This window comes from Loa loa (genome assembly GCF_000183805.2).
Source record: "Loa loa unplaced genomic scaffold supercont3.74, whole genome shotgun sequence".
In the NCBI taxonomy this organism is placed as follows: Eukaryota; Metazoa; Nematoda; class Chromadorea; order Rhabditida; family Onchocercidae; genus Loa; species Loa loa.
In genome coordinates, this window is record NW_018108254.1 from 99,256 (window position 1) to 121,331 (window position 22,076).

Consider the following 22,076-nt stretch of genomic DNA (forward strand, 5'->3'; position numbering starts at 1 on the left):
TTATTATTATTATTATTATTATTATTATTATTATTATTATTATTATTATTATTATTATTATTATTATTATTATTATTATTATTATTATTATTATTATTATTATTATTATTATTATTATTATTATTATTATTATTATTATTATTATTATTATTATTATTATTATTATTATTATTATTATTATTATTATTATTATTATTATTATTATTATTATTATTATTATTATTATTATTATTATTATTATTATTATTATTATATATATATATATATATTATTATTATATTATATATATATATATATATATATGAAACAGAAAACAGAGAGATTTTCTATAGGAAAATTTTCTATATGTGTTAGTTGTGTTAAAATGAAAATTAAAAAAGCTTGGTGGACGAATGACACATATAAACTTGAAATCCATGATTTTTGCCTAAACTAGTCAGCACAATATTAAAAAGCAAAATAATGCTTAAATTATGAAACTTAGTTCAATGTATAATCAGCTGATTAACTAAGTATAACGAGGACTGCGAGTTCGAAACAAAACGTTCCAACTTTAGCTGAAGGTGATAAAAAGCTTATGAGAAAGAGGCAATGTTGTTGTAATAAAAATTAAGATCGAAAGAAATTTTCACCTTTCGTAGATAAGGAAGTGCAGACAAAATTAGGCAAAGGAAAATAATTCGAACTGCTACCATTACAATCGATATCGAAACATTTTTGAAAACAATGCAGCTTATCTAAATCCACAATCCAATATACTCCGTTACTTCGATGCTCTCGCCCGATATTGAAACAAAAACGACAATTTGAAATCTTAAAAAAGTAGTTTTTCCACTACGCAAAATATTATCTTGAAGAGACTCCAGTTGTTTTTCGTAATGATAGAACAGAAAACGGAAATTAAAATCGGATGAAATTTTCACCTTTCGCAGACAAGGAAGTGCAGATAAAAGAAATAAGGTAAGTGTAGTCTTATGAAAAGTTAGCAGGATCATTTCCTTTTGTTTATTCCGCTACATAAATAAAGTTAAATCCACAAAAAACCTTTCGAAAATGTTAACATACATAATAAATGATATGTCGGGAAATTGTAAATTTATCCACTGACAATTTCCACTGTCGAATGGATGCATTATCCTTCCACCATCTGAAGATATTTTGTCATTCTAAAGGGGCAAACGGATTAATCACTTGCAATTATTTGAAAGCGCACCTGTTTATAGCAATGATATGTTGGTCCAATACGGGAAAAGGTGAAGTTGGTCCACGGCCACTAATATAAACCACGTTTTCATTTGATGCATGAACTGAACTACTGATGATTAACCGCTAATAATTGATGGTTGAAAAATTATTAATAGTGCATCTCTTGTATTTATTCTTTTGCCAGATCCAGTTTAGTTGGAAAACACTATAAACTACTTTGGACACTTAATGTTCTTCGACACTGCTGTTCAAGAGACATACATTTCGGTGTTTAGAACTTATTTTACAATGTCTAAACAACTTACTATCAACTTACTACCTATCTCTTGAATACTACAATACGGAAGCAAGACAATGTTTAAGTCCTGAAATTAAGCAAGTCCGATGAATAACTATCTTGATCTTCTAGTTTGATTTCAAAACATACCTCGTGTAGAAATTGTAAGGATTTTTCGTTCTCTACTTTGGATGTCCGGATATTCTCCGTTTTCAACTTTCGGGATATAAATAATTTCAGGAGTATTGTAGCTGGCAGGTACAACTAGTGAATCGAGAAAAATCTGTCGCCTTGAAAGATGCTTCCTATGGGCATAAAAATTACAACGTTGTGAGAGCACTAAAGGGTTGTTTTTTCCCAATTTTGACGACAGGTACAAACGAAAATTACGATTCCTGAAAATACTACTTGCTATTGACAAAGTGAAAGTAAGGCTATAAATAAGTAATAGAAGTGCCGTTTCATAAAGCTGGTAAAAATCCATTTGAGTAGTAAGCGAAAATTTGTATAAAAAATCTGCTCAAAATGAAGATTTAAGTGTAACTACACTTGCCTTCACAATTATAAAGAATAAAAAACACTTCTGAGCTTGTCAGCATTATTCTCTGCCACAAGAAGACTGCAAGTTATAAACATAAAAAGAATTCCAGGACTAGCTAGTATGAGGAAAGAATAATTTAGACTGGAACATTGTTTTCTATCCAGACAAGCAGGGTAGTTTGCGCTAATTTAGAGGCATCAGAAACTTGAATTTCATCACAATCACTTGAATCCCTCTTACTATAGCATGTGAAAAATTTTAACTTACGCTGAGTAAACAGTTGCATCAAACAATGTAATAAGTTTGGTAGCGTCTGCATTCCAAACTAAACATCGACCAGATGATAACATATTTTCCTTCAGTTGCTGTATAAAAGATTTCATAGATATATTTGATGGAAATAAATGGTTGTCGACTAAATGAATGATAATATGCTCACTAAATTTTGTAATCGTTGAAGCATTAAGTACCAACATTTCCTGTAAAATAATGAGTCAACGTAACCACGGCCACTTATCACCGTTGCATAGTCAGCATTATTAGTGCTGGTCATTGTTTACTTCTTGTATTCCTTTTGTTTAACTTTTTCTCGAAATTCCAACTCAATTATGATAAGCAGCAAACGATTGAAAAAGAATAATGAAAAGTTTTAAATCCCAACAGATCCAAGATCACAACTACCTTCTTCCTTGCTAAGCTTTCAACACTTGATGCCTTAGATTTCTCAAATTTTAAAAAATTCTAACTCGCAATTCAGCTAAAATTAAAGTTGAGTGAAATCAGCACTGTTTTTTTCTGACAAAAATGACATTATTTCTTGTTTTTTCTAACAGAAAGTCAAATACCAACTTTTTCTGGATCCAAGTCAATACCAAACATTTCCATGAACACTTCACTGACGCAGTCATTAAAATCCTTAATTAAATCCTCCTCCTTAACATCGGGGTTCGTTTCGCGATAAAATTCAAGATCAAAATAGAGATGTGCAGGACGATTTTGTGGTATCAGTTCGTAAAATGAAACGTCATACTGTTTCTTGTACCACTCCCAGAATCGTTCTACCGTCGATACAAGATACTGCCTTTGTCCTGCAGAGAATTTAATCGAATAATGAAAAAGGTATTTATCCAACAAATGACCACCAGAAAATAATGCGTGAAGAAAGCACACGCAATCCAGAAAGATAACCAGTCTCGCCATGTATTTAGATGGCTTATAAAAATCAGGCTTTCTATGTATATTTTAAAATATCATTTTCTAGCCCAAGTAGTCGAAATCATTCCCTTGATACTAGATAATTCTACAAAAAAAAAATTTGAAACTTGAGTATAACACTTCGGGAACGACTTCCGTAGTTTTTAGTTTGAATTATATCCACTTTTATCAACCTGGATGATGAATGGAATACTCGAACGCAAACACCCTTGCCATTGGTCCTTCTTGCTCGCATTTTAGTAGTGCGTCATTCTGCCGTTTGTAAACCAAAAAGGAACCCAATGAATCATCGAAAAGACTTCGTTTTGGCTTTTGCTTCTCCAGACACACCTTGATTACAATACATATATGACAAAATGTTCGGTTTGAGAGGTTCAAATCCTTCTTCTTCTACTGTATCATAAAATAAAAGTACATTATATGAGGTTACTTCTTATGGATAAGTATGCAAAAGACAAAAGCTCGAAACAAGTTACCAATGATTTCCAGTATTTCATTATTTGATATAATTTACTGCTCTTAATTCTTTCATTAAAGTTAACCAGAGGTTTGAGAAAAGGAATTACCTGTGCTTCACTCAAAACAGTCTGGTCTGTCATCTCGGTTCGCTCGTCTCTGTCACGTGTCCCATAGAACCATGTTTCATTATCATTAATTGAGTTCAATCTTTCCAAGTTACTCATCCTACAGCTTCATTTATTTGGACAGACAAGATGTGTCAATTTGACACCAGAACGAATACAAAATAGCTATAAGAGCCGACTCAATGAAAAACCAAGGAATTGGGACAATCTCTCAGGTCCACAACAGCCATGGAATAAAATGAATTAGTTTAATTACTCATAAGCTGTTTAGTCCTATGTTGTATAAATCAAAAAATTTTTGTAGCAAATGTTTTACTATAGTGAATAAGTTAACAGCACAATGAGAAGTAAAATACGGGAAGACTAATGAACACAATGTGGAATTATGGAATTACCGTTTATTACACATGACCTTCCTCCCCAGTCCGGGTTCTCAACCTCCTACTTCCCTTGTGTTCAATTTAATGTTGTCTGGTAATTCTTCGGAAACCTCACTTGAAATTTTCCAACTGATACGTGAAATATTTTTATACTTTAGAAAATTCCATGCCGTCAGTAAAAAAGACCGAGTATTTGATGTGGATGGACAATCTGCAAAAAGTACGAAGTTGGAATAGATCAGAAAACAAAAAAAAGTATTTAGGTACGGCCAAACAAAGCATAAACAACTTCTGTACACATTTAGGATTATTCGGTTAGTTTATCAAACATCACTGATTTTACCAGATTTCAAGAATTTACACTCGGTGGGAAAACACATATAATACATGATAATTCAATATAATCTTTCTTAGCAATATTATTTTGAATACCTGAAACAGCAGAGTTATTATACAGTCACTCAGTATAATGTGTTTTTCGGTGATTAAGCGACAGCTGAATATGGAAACAGATTCATCATAGACCTTTCGGAAATACCGGCATGGTTCTAAAATTCTTTCAATTTTAACAAAACCTTTAGCAAAAGTCATCATTGAAAACAAACTCAAGCTGAGATACAATTAATAAGAGCAACAGACAAATCGGAACTAATAATTTAAGGTAAGAATTCTCCCACGCCATGACGATCGCGATTGATATATTCGGCATTCGTCACATCCGGCATCTTCTGTTTCATCTTGTCCCACATTTCTTGCTCCTCGCACTTCTCGAACAAATTTGGAAGTTGAAATTCGAATCCTTTCCTCTGTAACACTTTTGCAGGAAAGGAAGGACAGACCAAAATTGAAGGTGAGGAAAATAGGAAATAATAGAAATGAAAAAATAAAAATGAAAATTACAAATGAAAATTAAAAGACATGGAAAATAGCAGAAACCTAAATAATAAAGTGGTGAAGGGAAACAAAAAGTTGAAATTTAGAATAATTAAATGGTTGGATGTTTTATAAATTTGTTATATTGTGTAAATCAATACAAACGTTGATAGTAAATATAATAGGTTGTTCCGTAATGCAAGCAAAGAGGTTTTGAAACAAATCCTGAATAGTAATTTCAATTTGACTACTCGATAAAGAGATAATGAAATCGCCATTGCAATTACCATAAAAACGTATGCATATTTTCTGTCATCTTCTTTCCACAAGGCTCTTCGCTTTTCTTTATCGAGCGGAAAATCATATGTAATTTGACCAGCTTTTATCTGAAAACCTCAGATGGTAAAAAGGAATGACAAAGACTTCTTACTAGTAGAAATAGAAGTGCAGCTTTAAACGAAACAACTATAGAGCTTGGAAAACGAGGAAATGCGAGAAAACATCAAAGCAGACGGAAGCAGTTACACAGAAAAGGAAACAGACATCGCAGGAAGGATGAACATGGAATCAAATTTATTGAAATTCGACAAACTATATGAAAATTTACCAAGGTGCGAACTTCTCGAACTGGGAGGTTATATATTTTCTCCAAATATTCTCTGACATCGTGTCTCGTCATCCTGGATAAGGGATTACTCAGTACTTTATCTGGGATAGCAAACGTGCATCTATTATCAGAAGAAGCATTATCAAATATAACAAACCTTTTGTCAACTTCGAATTTAACAACATGTTTAGGCAATCGGACAGGGTAGGGGTCGACTATTTTTATCCAAAAATCGGGCAAAAATACTCTTATTTTCGGATTTCCGGGCTGCCATAAACGATATATTCTCGTCGACATAGGAGAACTAAATATTATTTTGCGACAATAATAAAACTTTAAACGTTTAGTCAATGATGCGAAATCGGAAGGCAAAAGCAGTTTTTGATCGATCCAAAATCAAAAAAATGTTAAACATCTATAAGTGAGACTGTTAATAGTCGAAAACTGACTGGGTGATTATGATTCGATATGCAAATGAACAAAAATAGTTTTAAAAAATTTGTGGAATCCTTTTCTGAAAGATATTTTAGCGTGACAGCATTAATGAATTGGAACCGAAGTTTCTAGAAAAATAACAAAGGAGGTTTATTCACCACAGTTCAACAATAAAATAAATTATAACAACGATTCAGAACGTAGCATCTCGAGCACTGTGTTATCACTATCATGGAGGTAAATCAACATCTTTCAATTAAGATGCAGTGAATTTAAAACATAAAAATACGTTGACCAAAGGTAAAAGCAAGCTATGACGGCTGATTAAATCCAGTATTTAACAAATTCAGGACCTCTCTGACAAGGAAAAAGTGACAAACGAATTCGAAAATAGGCCAGAATAGAATGATAAAATGGATAAAACATGGCCCAATGCAATGTCAACTATCGATTATCAATGACTATAATTCCGAAAAGCTTTTACACTCTTACGCACTTTTCATAAAATGCTCTTATAGATTGTCTCATAACATTGGTACAGCAGCAGCACAAGTCAGCAACAAAAAATCAGGATAGGAACTCGTCATGTCAATATATCGAGGGGTCAGATTTCAAAAAGCTGTCGTCGACTTGACTTAAAATCAATGGTAATATCCCAATAGCAACAGTTTCGGTAAACATAAGCTAGTCATGAACGGAATTCTTTTCATTAAATATTATCATATCGTTTTTAAAATCTGATTTTCAACTTTGCAAGATCTTGACCAATCTAAAAATCTATGCGTAGTTAGAACTATTTCAAAAGAGAGGAATGAAAAGAATAGATGGTAGTAAATGATTATTCCATAAATCAAAAATTAAAATCAAGATGAATGTTTAGAATACAAGTATCATTCAAATGCACATGTATATAAAATTAATTTATCCCACAAGCTTTAACAATATAAATAATGCAGATGCTATGGAGAGAATAAAACATCAAAACAAAATCAGTCCAAAGATACTTGAAAGTGAGTTCATACCAAATTATCTGGTGCAATTAACCAAAGACAGGAGTAAGCATTAAATTCTTGAATGAAGCTTATGATGCCTATTTATTTCATCCAGTCCGCCCTGATTAGGTTGTTGTTCGGATAACAATTTTAAAAACTTACAGAAAAATCACCATATTTTATAGATATATAAAAAGTACAGAATCCACTTTATGAATAAAAACAATGAAAGATCTTTTTCACCAAGAATATAAGAAGCAATATTTGAATAATCCATACTTCATCTGCACCCTTCATTTCACAACCAGAGTTCAAAAGGAAGTATTTTTATTGCAAAGACAAAATCCAACTACCACGATTAAATACAGAAAATATTAAATTGTCACGATAAAACTGAAGCATTTTATTTACAAAATACTTCATATCTGGAAACAGTATATTTTTCACAGATACTGTTCCTTCAATCTATCTTGATTTGCAGATCCTTTCATGTGGCTGAGAAGGAATCTCAAGCACAACAAAAGATTAGAAAAGTTCCGTAAATGGTGTAAAGCACCATTTACGGAGCACAATTCTGATGTCATCAACTTCAAATAATGAAAATTTTACATTATAAAAATGAAAAAGAGTAATTTATAGCTCGGTGTGTTCATCAATTGCTTTATGCCCAGACTTTCTTTCTTCTGCATACTTCTTTGATCTTTCATCAAGTAACACCTTTATTTCAGCGTCATAATCTTTCCATTCTGGAATAATTCGCATGGCCGAATCAAGTTTCGGTTCTTTAGTCTGGGGATTGTTGCACTAAAATTTGAAACCATAAGAGTATAGCAGTTTTTTCGGTTTTTTTTTTTTAAAGAGAGATATGACATAAAATCTATGCCCTGAAAAAATTTCGCTGAAAGCCAGAACAATTTTTTGGAAAATTATTTGAATAAAAGTCAACTCAATTATCTCCCAACGATTTTTGTGGAAAAAAGTGTTTATAAATAGAAAAGAACAGAAAGTAAATAATGAACAAATGAAGGAAGAAACTGGATTTGAAGGATACAAGTTGTAAATGATTTAAATTTATTTGTTACGGCAGAGTAACTGAATAAGATCTTATTCAAAAAGAATGGACAACAAACCAAATCAATCGTCTTTGCCTTTTCTTTTGAAGCATCATCACACCATGTTTCACACCAAAGCCATTCTTGTGGTAATGATTTAATGCGTACTTGGTGAATCATATTATTTGGTAAATCCTGCAGATATAGTAAAATTTGGAGAATAACAAAAATTAATAAACAAAGTACTACATGGACAAAATCAATTATGATAGAACCAAGAAAGAAAAAAGTTACTTGGTCAAGATTTGAAAGGCTGTTTGGATCAGCACTCAATCCTTGATACTGACCACGTAACCGATCACCAGCAGCCACCTGACGAAATTTAACCAAATCGATTACGTAAAGTGCGCTAAAAATTAGCATGCAGCTTTTTTTAATCAACTCACTCATAAATAGTTCACAAAATAGACACCCGAAATATAAGACATAGAAGAAAACGTAACAAACTGACCTGATATGATATTTGCGACCAGCAAGATGATTAGCCCAATAACCTTTTTTCCAGAATCTGAAACCATCCATCGATGTCCTGCTATCACAAAATGGCGTGAAACCATATGGAGCACCTCCCAAATCCAACTCCATCAGTTCCATCAAATCTGTCCGAACGATCTGATCCGCGTCAACGAAAATTATTTTTCGTACACTTAACGGGAACAAAACATCCAAGAAAAGTATTTTGTATCTGCAAAGAGATACAAATATATGAAACGAATCCATCCCTAAAATACCAAGTAAATTAAAAAGAAATATGTCAATTCCAATAAACTTCACAAAAACTTATTTCCATAAAATCTACGAAAAAGATTCGATAAGTAGTTTAACCACCAATCTAAATTAAATAAATACGTAAAAAGTCGATGTTTTCTCGTGTTTGGCATGTTTGTGCATTATTAAACGTCCAAATGTTTGCTCAGTTTTATTATTTTAATATATCTTACCCCCACATGACGCGCTGCTTTTCAGTTTGCTGATGTAACCAACGTGGCCAACGATACTCTATAAACTCATACTTGAAACCGTAATGCTTAGCCATTTGAGGCAACGTTTCCTAGAATAAACCACAGTTCAGAAATCAATTAAATTAAAATACGATTAATTGTTCAGAACTGAAAGTGTGCTAATCTGAGAGTTAACTAGCCTTAAAATTAGGTGACAGATAATTCTTAAGTAACCAAAAATTGACAGGATGTTTCGTATGTTTCATTACGCTCAAAATCATGATCCGCAGGAAACGTTCATATAAATGTCCTGATGCCAACGAAAAAATATTAATCGCATCATATTTTTCACCACCACTTTTACTTCTGGAAAGTAAAATTATGAACAAGTGAAAATTTAAGCTACTCGAATCAACTAGCGGTAACGAACAACTGATCTCTGACGAGAAAGATGACTCCCTAAAAATTCCAGAAATCCATCAAAATTTTTTAAAATAATTTCTAAACTTAAGTACAACGTACGTTGTCGATATGCTGCTCCAAACGGAAAGATAATCCTCGCTCTCTCCTTCCGATTTCTCACTTAGCAAATTTTCCTTTTCTCTTCCCTTTTTTTTGGCGACCCGAATACGAATTGTTCGACCACTGAATGAATCGATTAGTACATTTACTCCGGTTTCATCCTCCAGTTCTGTATTTACATGACTGTAAACAATTCACGTCATCACAAATGTTTATTCATCACTCAATACTTATAAACTTGCTTGTTTAATAAATAATCAGGTTATAAGTAATCGTGGCTCCTTGCTCTTTCATCAATTATAATAAACTGGTTTGACCTGTTTATTTGCATCTTAAAATTGTATCTAGGATTGTTTACTGATTTGCTGATAGCTTCCAAAAAGATCTTTTCAAGGGCAAAATCACTTATGCAACTTCAAATTTTCCACAGGCCAACATAATACTATTATCAACAGGTATGCTTTCAGATAACACAAAAACTCAAACAGAAGATTAACACTGAATTATCATTGATTCACTTACCTTACAATGTTGTAGATATCCTTCGATTTACCATCACGAAGGTTCAAGATCCAAGCACCCGGATCAGCTTTTAACTGGAAATAGCCCTAAACAAAAGAACTCATTTATCAAGTGCAAATGAGAATAAAAGTGAAGCATGCGGATAAAATTTTCGTTAAAAGTAAGGTAAACAGACAAAATTCTCGTCAAAGCATTCTAGAAAAGGAAAAGCCAAATGTAGTCACTGATTACCTAAAATTTTTAATTATTACTATAATGATAAAATACTGCAAAAATTGTTCTATTTTTCGTACTCCTCTAAATGAACTGTTTAAAAAAGTACCGAATCTGCACAATTCATTTAGTTCCATAATTCTAATGCGTTTTCGAAAAATTGAAATTCTGCTTACCAAATTGGCCATAACAATTGTGTCATAACGACTCGGATTTGTTAGTGTGCCCAAAGTAAACTGCAGACCACGTGGAGGTGATCCAGTTATATCATCAAAGCAATGACCTTCCAGAAGAATATGCTCAAGCTCAAATTTGGCAAGCACATTTCCTGCTACCTGGAAAGTATTCTTTTTTATGTAACAGGCATATCACAACAAATCTGATGCTATCTTTTACTGCATATAGCACAAGACATGATGAAGCACTCAAATATGATGCTTATGATGGATGATGCAAATTGACACTAAAAAACGTGCATCATCAATATCATATCACCAAAAAAGACTTCGAAAAGTATCAGAACTCAAAAATCATGCCGCGTACATTTTCCAGCCTAATATTGTCTAGATCATAAATGGCATATACGGACTGAACCATCCAAGCATCCGGTGGAACAACCGCAAGAGTTAGCAACTGTTTGTTTGGTAACGCTGTGAAGCGTGCTTCATAAGCAGCAATATCGATACGCCCCGAATCATCAAACATCACCGTCGGTTGTAGCACGAGACGATAAAACCTATAAATTTACAGTTGTAAACTGTTTATTCATAAACCTATAATAACGAGTCATTTGTTTGAGAAACTACCAACACGGAAGCTGGATCCGTTACAAACTGAAGTAATTTCAAAAATCATAAAATATAAATGCTCATAAACGACAGCCTTAGGATGTGGCAAAGTTGATCGAAGAATTTAACTAGTAAACCTGGAATCAAGCTATCTATCAAGTCTTGACAATACTCGCCAAAAATTTTATCAGAATGATGATCCATACTTATATCCACGAAATAGCACCACTAAAATTCACCTCTTTAATGGAAGCTCGCTAAGTTTAGCTCTGGGATTCATTACTAATTTCACTTCCACATTGACAACTTTTTGTATGACAGTTAGTAAATGGCCAAGTCGTTGAGCTTGAGTAGACAATGGGTCAACAATACATAGCACCAAGATTATGCCTTCTTCGTTGTTTCCATAGATCGTCACGACACTAGAAGATATGATTATTAAATAGAAAAAATGAAAGCATGAAGTAAACTTGGACACGGAAAAGAATAGCAACATACAGTAAGGGTCGATCGCATTCATTTAGTCTCCAATTAATTAATAAACGAGGCTCGGTAAACGACCATTTATCAATACCGATTCAAACCAACTACGAATTAACTTTGTTAAGATTCAAAAAGTCACGAAATACCACTGGTATACCTTTCTTTCTCTCTTGAAAGTGCAATGGATCGTCGTTTTTTGGCAACACCACTTCCAATCAAAGCCATGCTTCGTGCAACCATATCTGATGATTCCCCATGTCTCGTTTGTATTTTCCATTTCTCCATATAGTCTCCAATTACCTTTAAATTAAAAACGGTTGTTTTAGATTTTAAATGTTTATGTTGTGCTTCAATTTCATAAAATTATTAAGGAAACAAAGCTTCCCGTCAACATGTATTTTGTATTTTTGAAAAATTCTAGATCAAAATCTGATGCAATCTGAGAACTCCAAAAAGATTCCAAAATTTACTTAGCACCTAGAGTTCCTATACCTTTCCACCTCGAAGCAAAATGAGTTTGTCAATTAATTCCATATCGGCAACATCCAAAACTTCACCATCGCTAAGTGGTCCAATAAGTAAGCCATTCACTACCAAAGCTAACTGTCCTGGTTTCAAGCCAAGAATATCTTTTGAGTACCTAGCATCAGCGACAATTTCGTCACTATTTATTTGTTTCGATTCCTTGTAAAAAAATGTCATATTCATATCCTATAATAGAAATATGCAGGAATATTTAGAACAAGATTCATAAATAAGGACAACAATCATATTCTTAGATTTTCTCACTCAAAATTTACTTCCGGTAAGCATAATAGCTTAGCCGTGCCATTTCAACAGATCATTCAGATGCAGCAAACAGCTTTTAAAAATTTTGAATAACGTGATCAAATTTCATAACTGCATAAAAGGTATTATACTTCCTAGTCATTTGTGGTATTTAAAAATAAATATTTGGTTATAAGAAAAAGAAAAAACAAACATTAACAGCAAGATCATCCAAAGTAATTTGTTTATTTAGCAGTTTCGATACAATTTCTTCTTTCACAAGCTTTGTTACAAATGATTTCATTTGCCTTGGTACAAGTAAGCGTGACGCGATATTCACAAGCATCGTTATACTGCCAGAAGTAGTTGCTGCTTTAATCTGCAACATCTTTTATAATTTCTTATTTATGCACGACTCAAAGAAGTACATAGTATTAGCTGATGGAGGCATGTATTGAAATTGTGTGCCATCGGAACTACGAAAAAGAACTGGTACTTGTTTCACAGTAACAATTTTTTAAACTACTGCTTCATACCTCGTCATAGTCTCAGTTTAATCAGAAAATCAATTATACTAATGCTTCGGAATAACAAGAAATTAGGTAATGGAAATACATTTTCGCAGAGCTTAAAAATTTCTCAACGCGGTATCAAACTGGTACTGACCAGAAAAACTCACATCCTTAGGATTATTGATGATAGCAACACGCATAGTATAAGAACGTTTAAGATGTCTAACTGCATTATAAGCCAAAAGTCGTCCTTCAACAGTTTCCAAGTCGGTCACAACCCAAACAGTAGAAAAATGAGTTTTCATTTCCTCTGAAATATCAGAGACCAATTTTTGGCTAGTTTCAAAGAAGAAAAGAGAAAAACATGGATTTGAAATAATAATTGCAAGCAATGAATGCTTCCAAGTCATTATGCTCTTAAATGACTGATTACAGCTTCTCAGTAATTATCTTTACTGACACATCCATTAAACATTCCAGATTATCATAAATAAATAAAAACTCGCAGTGTCCCGAAACAGACATTATAGTCTATTGAAATATGAAATGACACTTGGCAAACAACAATTATCTTCAGTGATTGTTTACCTTATCTTCAGTGATTGTTTACCTACCTGTCCTCGTAATGTATCGCATTCCTTTTAGCATGCATTGATTCTGCTCTTCTGACGGTAATTTGTAATACTGTGCAGGTGATACGTTTGTACATTTTTTGGCAGAAGTTAAATCCAGATACAACGCATTTGGTGATAACGGTGAATCCAAAATAAGCTTGTTGATTCGTGGCATAACTTCCGGCTATAATAACCAAATTAAAGAGAGTGCAATAAAATCTGAACTGAAATTTTAAAAAGTGAAAGCATGGATATCGCAATAAATATACATCCATCATAAAAGATATATTCGATACATTTTGCCTGAAATCTCACAATCACATTTTTTAAAACTTTTGGCAAGCATCATTCAAAATAACCAATCGTTACAAGAGAATTAAAGTCGTTAAATTAATTCAAGTCAGTTTATGTTCGAAAATGTTTCAAAGTTAAACCCAAAGTTATGATTAAATTCCTTGAAACATTCTATGACATATACCTGGGAAAGTATCCAATTCATTACATTATCTTGATCTTTTAGTTTCTTTTCCATCACTGCCTTCTGCAAACGCGACGTAACGCGCATGATTTCCATCATTACAGTTTCTTCAAAATGGTCAGCTGTTATCTACAAAAAGATCTCTTCAGAGAATAATCCAGAATATACAAATTTTCTTTGTTTATTATTTGGTTACAGCACAAAATTTTGGAAGGAATTTTAGATAACATTGAAAGCCGTTAACGAAAATAAGAGAATTCTGTGCAATCATATTTGCATTTCTTCAATACGATTTTAATGGATACTGAAAATGGCTGCTATTTAATAATATATAAAATTTTCAATCGTAAACAATAACAATCGACTTCTAACATCGTGATCGCTATTGCTTAATCAGTACCTCAGCCATAAGCCTGTTGACGTGATAATAGGAGGGCAGATTCAGATTTCTTAAATTAGTCGAATACAGAGTCAAGGATACTAAGGAGGAAAGGAAACTAAAGCAACCAATATTAACTGCCATAAGTCAAAGAAATGTTTTGAAAAGTACTGCTTGTTAAAAAAAAAAAAAAAAAAAAAAAAATTACAAAAACCGAATACCAGCCCAATAGTTCTAATGAAAAGAAATAAAGAATTAAGCTTACGCCAGAATCGTCCAGAACAATACCATTCAGGAGCACTTTTGGAGTCAAGCCAAGCCCACTATCGCGAAGAAATTTATAACCTGTTGAACGCCCATTATTATAGTCGGAATCACTACCAAAGACGTCATTTGGATCATGATTAGGATATTTTATTTGGAAATATGATAAGACATCCTTTGGAGACACAGACTCTTCCTTCACATTTAGAACCTGGAAGCATAAAATTTCCACATATTGTTTATTTGGGTGAGAACTTTTTAAAAAGAGAAAAAAAAACGATTGCCACAAAAATTTGCACCAACGCTATAATCCTGAATAATTACAATCTCAAGGGATGAATAACAATGAGTTGAGTGGAAGACGGAAAAGTTGCTAACATATGTACGACACAAAAATAGCGAGAATAAAGAAAATGGAGAAGGACGAGGCTTCCCAAGAGTATGAGATGATATGAAAAAATAAAGAAAACAAGAGTATGGGATATGGCTATCAAAAGCGAGTTTGATAACTTTTAACCTCAGTTAAGACATCCAGTGCTTTCTGAATACCATTATTCATTTTGATAAAATTGTATAAATTCAACATAGCAACGGATGCATCATCAAAACCACTTGTTTCTTTCTCATCATTAGTCACGAAAACAACTCCAAGCCTGAAAACTACACAGGATATTCTGTACCTTCAGGAGCAAATTAAAAAATTCTCATCATATTTTGAACATCTTTTGTTTGCTACAACTAGCACTTTCAAGTCTGAATTTGAAGATTATTGTCTGATACCAATTATTGCCAATATTTTTGTATACCTGGACTTCCATCATGTGTCGTAAAGTGATATGGATCCTGTCATTTTCAAAATTCCTATCAGTATATACTAAAGAACAGCCGGCACCGCCGACTATTCTCTAGTATATGCCGGTAGGAAAAAAAATCATTATCATTAACAATTTTCTGGGATTTTTTTTTCCTGAGATCCCAGGAATTTTCTGATTTTTTCAATTTTCTGGGACTCTATTTAGCGGCATTATGCATAATATTGCAAATGTGCACGACACCAAATGAAGTTCAACTTTTAGAAATTAGAAAATTGAAGGGAATACCTAACAGGTATTTCATGAGCATAAAATCGCAGAGCATAATGTAATAAATCACGAGTTTCCTTCTGAGATGGATCAACAACGAAAATCTGGAAGAAAAATTTATCCTCGATTTTAATTATCTGAAGCTTGTTAAAATATAAATGAGCACAAAAGCAGATATTTACAAAAATAATTATTAAACAAGTGCACTTGAATAAGCAAAAGGTAGACACCACCGACACAACGGTATTGTATCATAAAGATTGCCGGGTCCTCTGTGAATTGATTTTTACAAATTTGAAATTAAAAAGGCGTTTAGCAAAATACGCTATCTTTCGATCTTTCAAAAAGCATCAGTAACTTGCTCCTTCATAGAGAAATATTATCAGAATATGTCACTTTATCATCATTTAAAATTGAAAACACGGTCACTGGTCATAAAAATTACCAAAGTGAATAAATTTCTAGCAATTGGTCGAAGCATTCCAGGAAAATAGGGTTGAAGTAGCAAACCCACACTATTTGCCCACTGCCGGTATTGTTTATCGGTATCCAAATTATTCAGGTACTGAAACGAATATACTTTCTATCAATCTTTTGATGACGTAGCAAGAAATTATATAATAACAGAAATCAAAGTAAAAAATATGCTTTCAAAATTCAAAAAAATTTTTGATTTTCGAAACATCATAAAATTCCAGTTTCTTGATCATCTAAATTCATTCATCTAAACACAAGATTTAAATGTATCTTGTGTTCTGCAAGACCTTAACTACTCAATTTACCTCTGGAGATGCTGATCTAAAATCCAGCGCATATGACAAACGTTCATTGCTTAATTCGAGGTCCATTAGCATGGAAAGATATTCGTTCTAGAACGACGCATTTTACTAACAGAGAAAACTCATGAAAAATCGAGAATTCTATTACTTAAATCATTACATTATTTGCATACTATTAAATCGTCATAATGATATAGTATACTGTGCGTTGGTAATTGATATTTGAAAAATGAAAGAAGTCTTGAAGATATAATTTTAAAGACACTTACCACCGGAATGAATTTGTCCAATGCAATCTAATAATAGTTTTACTACATCAAAACCTGTTAACCTTAATTCCCATACGAAAAAATCCATTTGCCAATTTTTCCTCCTGTTTCAACAAGTCAAGCACTTGGAACACATCCAGGGCATCAATATCCACCATGATACCATTGATTAAAAAAATAGATTCACCTTCCGAGATGCCGTACTCCATTAACTGCTCCTGATTTGCACTGACCTGCAAGCAGCTAACTTCAACTAATGTAATTTCTTTTTTTTCAATAGCTAAACAAAAGGAAAATTCTTAATATACGAAGAGAACATATCATGTAGAAGGTGACGGTGTGGAATAAATCTAATTTTCTGGAAATAAAAATCATTAAAAACAACCTCAGATATGAATTCTTTCCGCACTATTTGTCGTGATAGTGACCGAGCAGAAAGCGGGAAGTTTTGGCTTGAATCCGTCATGATATTAATGGCTTTCTGCGGTCCAGCCTGAACAATTCTCTGAGCAGTCTGATAGCTAAGTTCCTGTACCTGCCATACTTTCAGCGGAGTAAGTTCATCACGTTCTAGCAAATGCAACCGAAACTGCTCAATCGATTCTTTTAAATCATGATGCAACCTGCTGAAATTAAACAGTCCATGAAACGTTCGTCTCAATCCCCGAAGTCCTTTAATTTCAGATGAGAAAGTTTAGACGTTACTGAATTTATAATCATTTATAATTTTCAGTGCAGTGTTAATAAGATCAACAGCACTAAAAAAGTGGCATCGATTAGCAACACTTTATAGGCATTAATTAACGGTGCTTCTCACAATGCAATACACAGATGTGAAACATGCTTCCATTAAGCAATTTTGAAAATTTCGCAAAGCTTTAAAAAAGTACAACATTTACCGCAGTATATTGAAGTTGAATCCACAATTATCTTCTTCGTTATCAATATACTCTTCTGAACTTTCCTCTACTACCATTTTATCTGCAAAAATATTACATCTAGATTTCTAATCTCGTGGGTTTACTAAAGATTTATAAAAATTATAATTATATGGATTATAAAATTACAATTATATGGATTATAAATAAAACCTTGCTCAGAAAAGATGACATAAATTATTAAAGAAATCATCAACTCACCAGTTACAGTATTGCTATCATCAACTGCCTTGTATTCCGTGCTTTTGATAGCCAGTTCAACGCCGTAACCCGATAACAAAAGCTTGTCATCACGGACATCCTAGAGTTTGAACTTCTACGCAAAAGTTGGACATTGGACTATTGGAAGAAATGTTAGTGCCTTCTTATTTTAATAATATATAATGCAAAGAACTCTACTAAATACTAGCTGTCACAAATATAAAAAACAGTGATTACTTTATAAGAATTCAACTACCGTCCAAAGTAAAATGCAATTATTAAAAAACTTACTTTAACAAAATGCCGAAGGACATATCTGGCTTTGCCGCCTCTCGATAATGCTTTTGCAGCTAAATGAAATTTCCTCCACGATGCTGAGCCTAATTCACCATATATAATTAAGGTAACATTATGTTCTTTAGTTGCAGGAAATACATGATCAATAGAATACACTGTTGGTGCAGGACCCCTGAAAATGTATGAGTAAAATGAAACATATAAACGACAACAATGAATGTTTACCTTATTTTTTGAACACTTGATTATATAAAAAAAGGAAAAAAATACTTCATATCATTTTCGATAACCTTTTCCAAATCATTTACATCACATGTTAAAATACCATGAATATCAGCAAATGCAGCACATGACTTCTTCTTTTCAGCACCTAACTGGAAAAAAAGAAAAAAACGAGAAAAACATCTTGTTAAATATGCAAAGAGAAAAGCGAAAAAGTTTCCTCTTCCGTTTCTTTTTCTTTTTTTTAGTTGATAACCTGAGCTTTTAAATAAAAAAAATGAGGTGTACGTAATATGAGGAGTTAAGATTAATACGATTTCTCGTTAAAACGATAACATTATAATATCATAATTTATAAATCTTTCAAAAATTCAAAGCAAAGAAGAAAAAATTTAAAGCAAAGAAGGGAATTCTAACTCTCTGGAAAAGCAATACAGCTGGTGAATGAGCTCGTAAAGACAAAGCAAATTTTAAAAGATTCACACGAGCTTCCTGCAACAAATAGCCTGCTAAACGTACAGTTAAATCGTACTGTTTGGCATCGCTGTCTGAAATTCAAGCCTTCCAATTGCAAATAAAAAAAAACTTTATAAATTTAAAATCATTTTCAAAACCATCAACCATTAATCCATCAAAACAAAGCAAGGCATTTAAATGACTGCAGACAAATGTAGCGCTCCTATTATACGCTTTGATTACAAGAAATGCCAAATTTTCTTAATGGCTTATTAAATAATTTAAACACTCGACAACTTACATGTATGCCACTCGTCAACATTAAGTTTTTCAACAATTTCATCTATATAGGCCCAGAATAAACTGTCACTTTCGTGAGCCATAAATTCACTGCAAACTACAATATATTAGAAAAGAAAATTCGGGGATATGATATTTAATCGTTAAATCTCTTGAAATTCAGTAGAACAAATGTCAGGAAGAAATATATGTTTCTTCTGCCAACTTCTCTTTATTTTGAATAATCCATTAATTTAAATTCTAAAATTAACCCCAACAGTTTGTTGATTTACTTCGTTTTATTATGCGCTTATACTGAAATTTCGGAAAAAGAGTGGACTGAATTTTTAAAATCACAACACACCTGGCTTCCGCAATAAATGGAGTCTGTGGCCATTTTGCATGCAGTGATGTAATTACTGACTTTTTGCTTATTGTAGAATTAGTTACGTAAGGGAGAGCTAACAGGATAATTAGCCATAGGCTCTCCATACCCTCTTCTAAAATATATCGTTGGTTACTGCTTAGACACTAAAGCATTCACGAATGAAAGCGCAATTAATGAGTTTTAAAGTCATCTAACATGATTATACTGCCTGAAAGCAATCATCAGGGAGTCACCACAATATCAATCTAGATATGATGAATGAGTCTTTGAACGTTACATTACTTTTCCAAATAGTCGGTAATATAACAGCAAGTTATCACTACGAAAAAATGAGGAATAACGTCTACAACCATAAAACACGAGTAAGAATTCAACAACTTACAGAACCCAAAAAAAAAAGAAATGCTGCCACAAAATCTATTTAATAGTGGAATGATAAACAACACAGATCTCACGAGCGAAAAAAATATTTTCCTGCTCTTTTTTTTTGTATAGATACAACTCGGATTATGCTAATTAAGAAAAAAAAAGATTTTTGTGATAGCGAAGGAAGATTACGATGGAAAGAATAGATAATGAAAAGTGAATGAAATTTTCTATGAATAGGAACATAACACACCTGAATTCAGTCAAATTATTGCTAAGAGCTTATAAGAAGTTCTTTAGCTTAACTATTTCATTTCTTATTCGTAAACGTTTCCATGCATTATTTTTGGATATGCGCACGAACTACGACATAACGGAAATACTTCAGTTTTTCGCCATCAAACATGAAGGAATCGGCTGACCACAATAATCTGTTTAGAAATAACTTCTAGTCATTAAAATTATTGTTAAAACTTTCAATTTTAAATTACAATAGAAATTGTAATTCAGAAGAATTGGCACAGTTTGTCCTAAATAACTAAAACATTGCATTAAACACAGAAATCTTGGAGATGAAAAATATCTCTCTAACAACGGCTATTATCGGAAGAGAGTCGCGAGTATTCGAAATTTTCCCCCTCACTTCAAGGTAAACCTGCTAGCCACCATATGCAACTGATCGGTTGTTGCAAAGAGAACTGGCAATATTAACTTGATATTTTGCTTGATCTTTTTTCTCACTGCAATATTCCCCATGCTGGATGTCACATATCAACGCAATTCAAGATACGAACAACAAAGTCATGTAACATCCTTAATAGTGACTGTCAGGGATAAGCGTAACATCACCTCAATAGTTTAACAATAACGCACATCTGGAAGATACGTGACGCACTTATCTAAATTTCTACGCAGTCCTAATGAAAATCATCTGGCTCATTGGTCTATCACTCCCACAAAGTGAGATGATAGACTGTACTGGTTTCTTCTGGAATAGCTGGGGCATCTTGTCAACGATTTTATTCAGGGAAAATTAAAATGTCCTTGATAATTGCTGAAAAGTGAGTGAGAATATGCCTTTATGAAATTTACAGCGGATATTGTGAACTGAAGATGTGTACACACTTTTTTCAAAACTTTATTCAAAATTGCTGTCAATGGTTTCAAATAAGGTAGGATCGCTCCAAGAAAAGCATCGATAATGAAGATCAAAGAGAAGTGCTTGAGAAATAAGGTAGAGATGAGTTTCGCTTGCACCGCAGTACTTCTATCGAAATGCCACAGTAAACCTAGAATCCGATGCTTCGCAAATACTAATGAGATCCAAAGTTTGCAGTTATTTTATTAATTTTTCTAAATGAAAGAGTAATGTTCTTGAGAAGTAGAATGAGAATCTTATTCTTGCTGCTCTAAAGATGGAAACAATTCGAATAATTAAATTAAAAAATCCCTTCCTCATTCCCTCCAGACTTAATATTCGATAGCTGTGGGAAATCCCAGAAATTTATAATACGTCAAAGCAAATTAAATAAACCCATAAAAAAGGAATTATTGGTTAGTTGTTTATATCATAGACTTATCAGATAAATAATTTTTGCTGAAATGAAATTGCGATAAATATTTTCATAATTTTTTTGTTTAACCCTTTTAGTCATGTAAACAGACCTATTTACTATGCATTGTGTACATCTACTTGATCACATGTCTCAATATTGTAAGCAACTCTCACTATATAGGACTCAATTACAGATCATCATGATCTTATTATCATTCCCTTCTTTCCTCTTAGTTTGTTCGTAGAAACTACCATCTCCCAAATAAACTGTGTTACTTCGTTTGCCTCTCCTAATCATTGTCAATTCTTCTATATTTCGAATTTGGACTGTTATTGTATTATCTATAAATTAACTATAACAAACTGCGCTACTTGTTTTATTATATGTTATTCTACTTACATAAGTCAATTTTTGCTAAATTTTGACTTATACATTACTTTTAACAAACCTTTTGATTTTGATTTGGAAATTTTCTCTTCATCGTTTTCCTAAATACATCAAATTTTTGAAATAACAGAAATCTTTCATCCAGTACCC

At 32.6% G+C, this 22,076-nt stretch overlaps 3 protein-coding genes across 3 annotated transcripts in view; all 3 read right to left on the minus strand.

Moving 5' to 3' along the window:
- The window catches only part of LOAG_03275 (hypothetical protein), a gene marked incomplete at both ends in the record, with an annotated part of 4,420 nt that extends 498 nt beyond the window's left edge, over window positions 1-3,922 (minus strand). Inside the window, 8 exons of the mRNA XM_020446274.1 lie at window positions 633-813; window positions 1,066-1,147; window positions 1,214-1,307; window positions 1,634-1,878; window positions 2,292-2,503; window positions 2,874-3,112; window positions 3,413-3,569; window positions 3,806-3,922. Coding sequence (XP_020303362.1) covers window positions 633-813; window positions 1,066-1,147; window positions 1,214-1,307; window positions 1,634-1,878; window positions 2,292-2,503; window positions 2,874-3,112; window positions 3,413-3,569; window positions 3,806-3,922 — 1,327 coding nt within the window. The remainder of the gene's footprint in view (window positions 1-632; window positions 814-1,065; window positions 1,148-1,213; window positions 1,308-1,633; window positions 1,879-2,291; window positions 2,504-2,873; window positions 3,113-3,412; window positions 3,570-3,805) is intronic.
- A 937-nt stretch (window positions 3,923-4,859) lies between these two features.
- On the minus strand, window positions 4,860-5,980 carry LOAG_03276 (hypothetical protein; the record flags this gene model as incomplete). The annotated part of the gene is made up of 4 exons (XM_003138813.1): window positions 4,860-5,009; window positions 5,364-5,462; window positions 5,684-5,756; window positions 5,841-5,980. The coding sequence occupies 4 exons, from the start codon at window positions 5,978-5,980 to the stop codon at window positions 4,860-4,862; spliced, it is 462 nt and encodes a 153-aa protein (XP_003138861.1).
- A 1,482-nt stretch (window positions 5,981-7,462) lies between these two features.
- Window positions 7,463-19,721, minus strand: LOAG_03277 (UDP-glucose:Glycoprotein Glucosyltransferase containing protein; the record flags this gene model as incomplete). Its single annotated transcript, XM_003138814.2, has 31 exons — window positions 7,463-7,914; window positions 8,241-8,357; window positions 8,457-8,571; window positions 8,674-8,907; window positions 9,164-9,273; window positions 9,364-9,529; window positions 9,686-9,868; window positions 10,208-10,293; window positions 10,597-10,755; window positions 10,964-11,156; window positions 11,448-11,630; window positions 11,849-11,991; window positions 12,184-12,402; window positions 12,674-12,838; window positions 13,139-13,281; window positions 13,586-13,769; window positions 14,064-14,192; window positions 14,708-14,917; window positions 15,224-15,359; window positions 15,807-15,892; window positions 16,234-16,353; window positions 16,571-16,657; window positions 16,899-17,069; window positions 17,222-17,462; window positions 17,736-17,817; window positions 17,976-18,075; window positions 18,267-18,444; window positions 18,543-18,646; window positions 18,912-19,042; window positions 19,252-19,340; window positions 19,594-19,721. The coding sequence occupies 31 exons, from the start codon at window positions 19,719-19,721 to the stop codon at window positions 7,744-7,746; spliced, it is 4,563 nt and encodes a 1,520-aa protein (XP_003138862.1). The 3' UTR covers window positions 7,463-7,743.
- Between the last annotated feature and the right edge of the window lie 2,355 nt (window positions 19,722-22,076).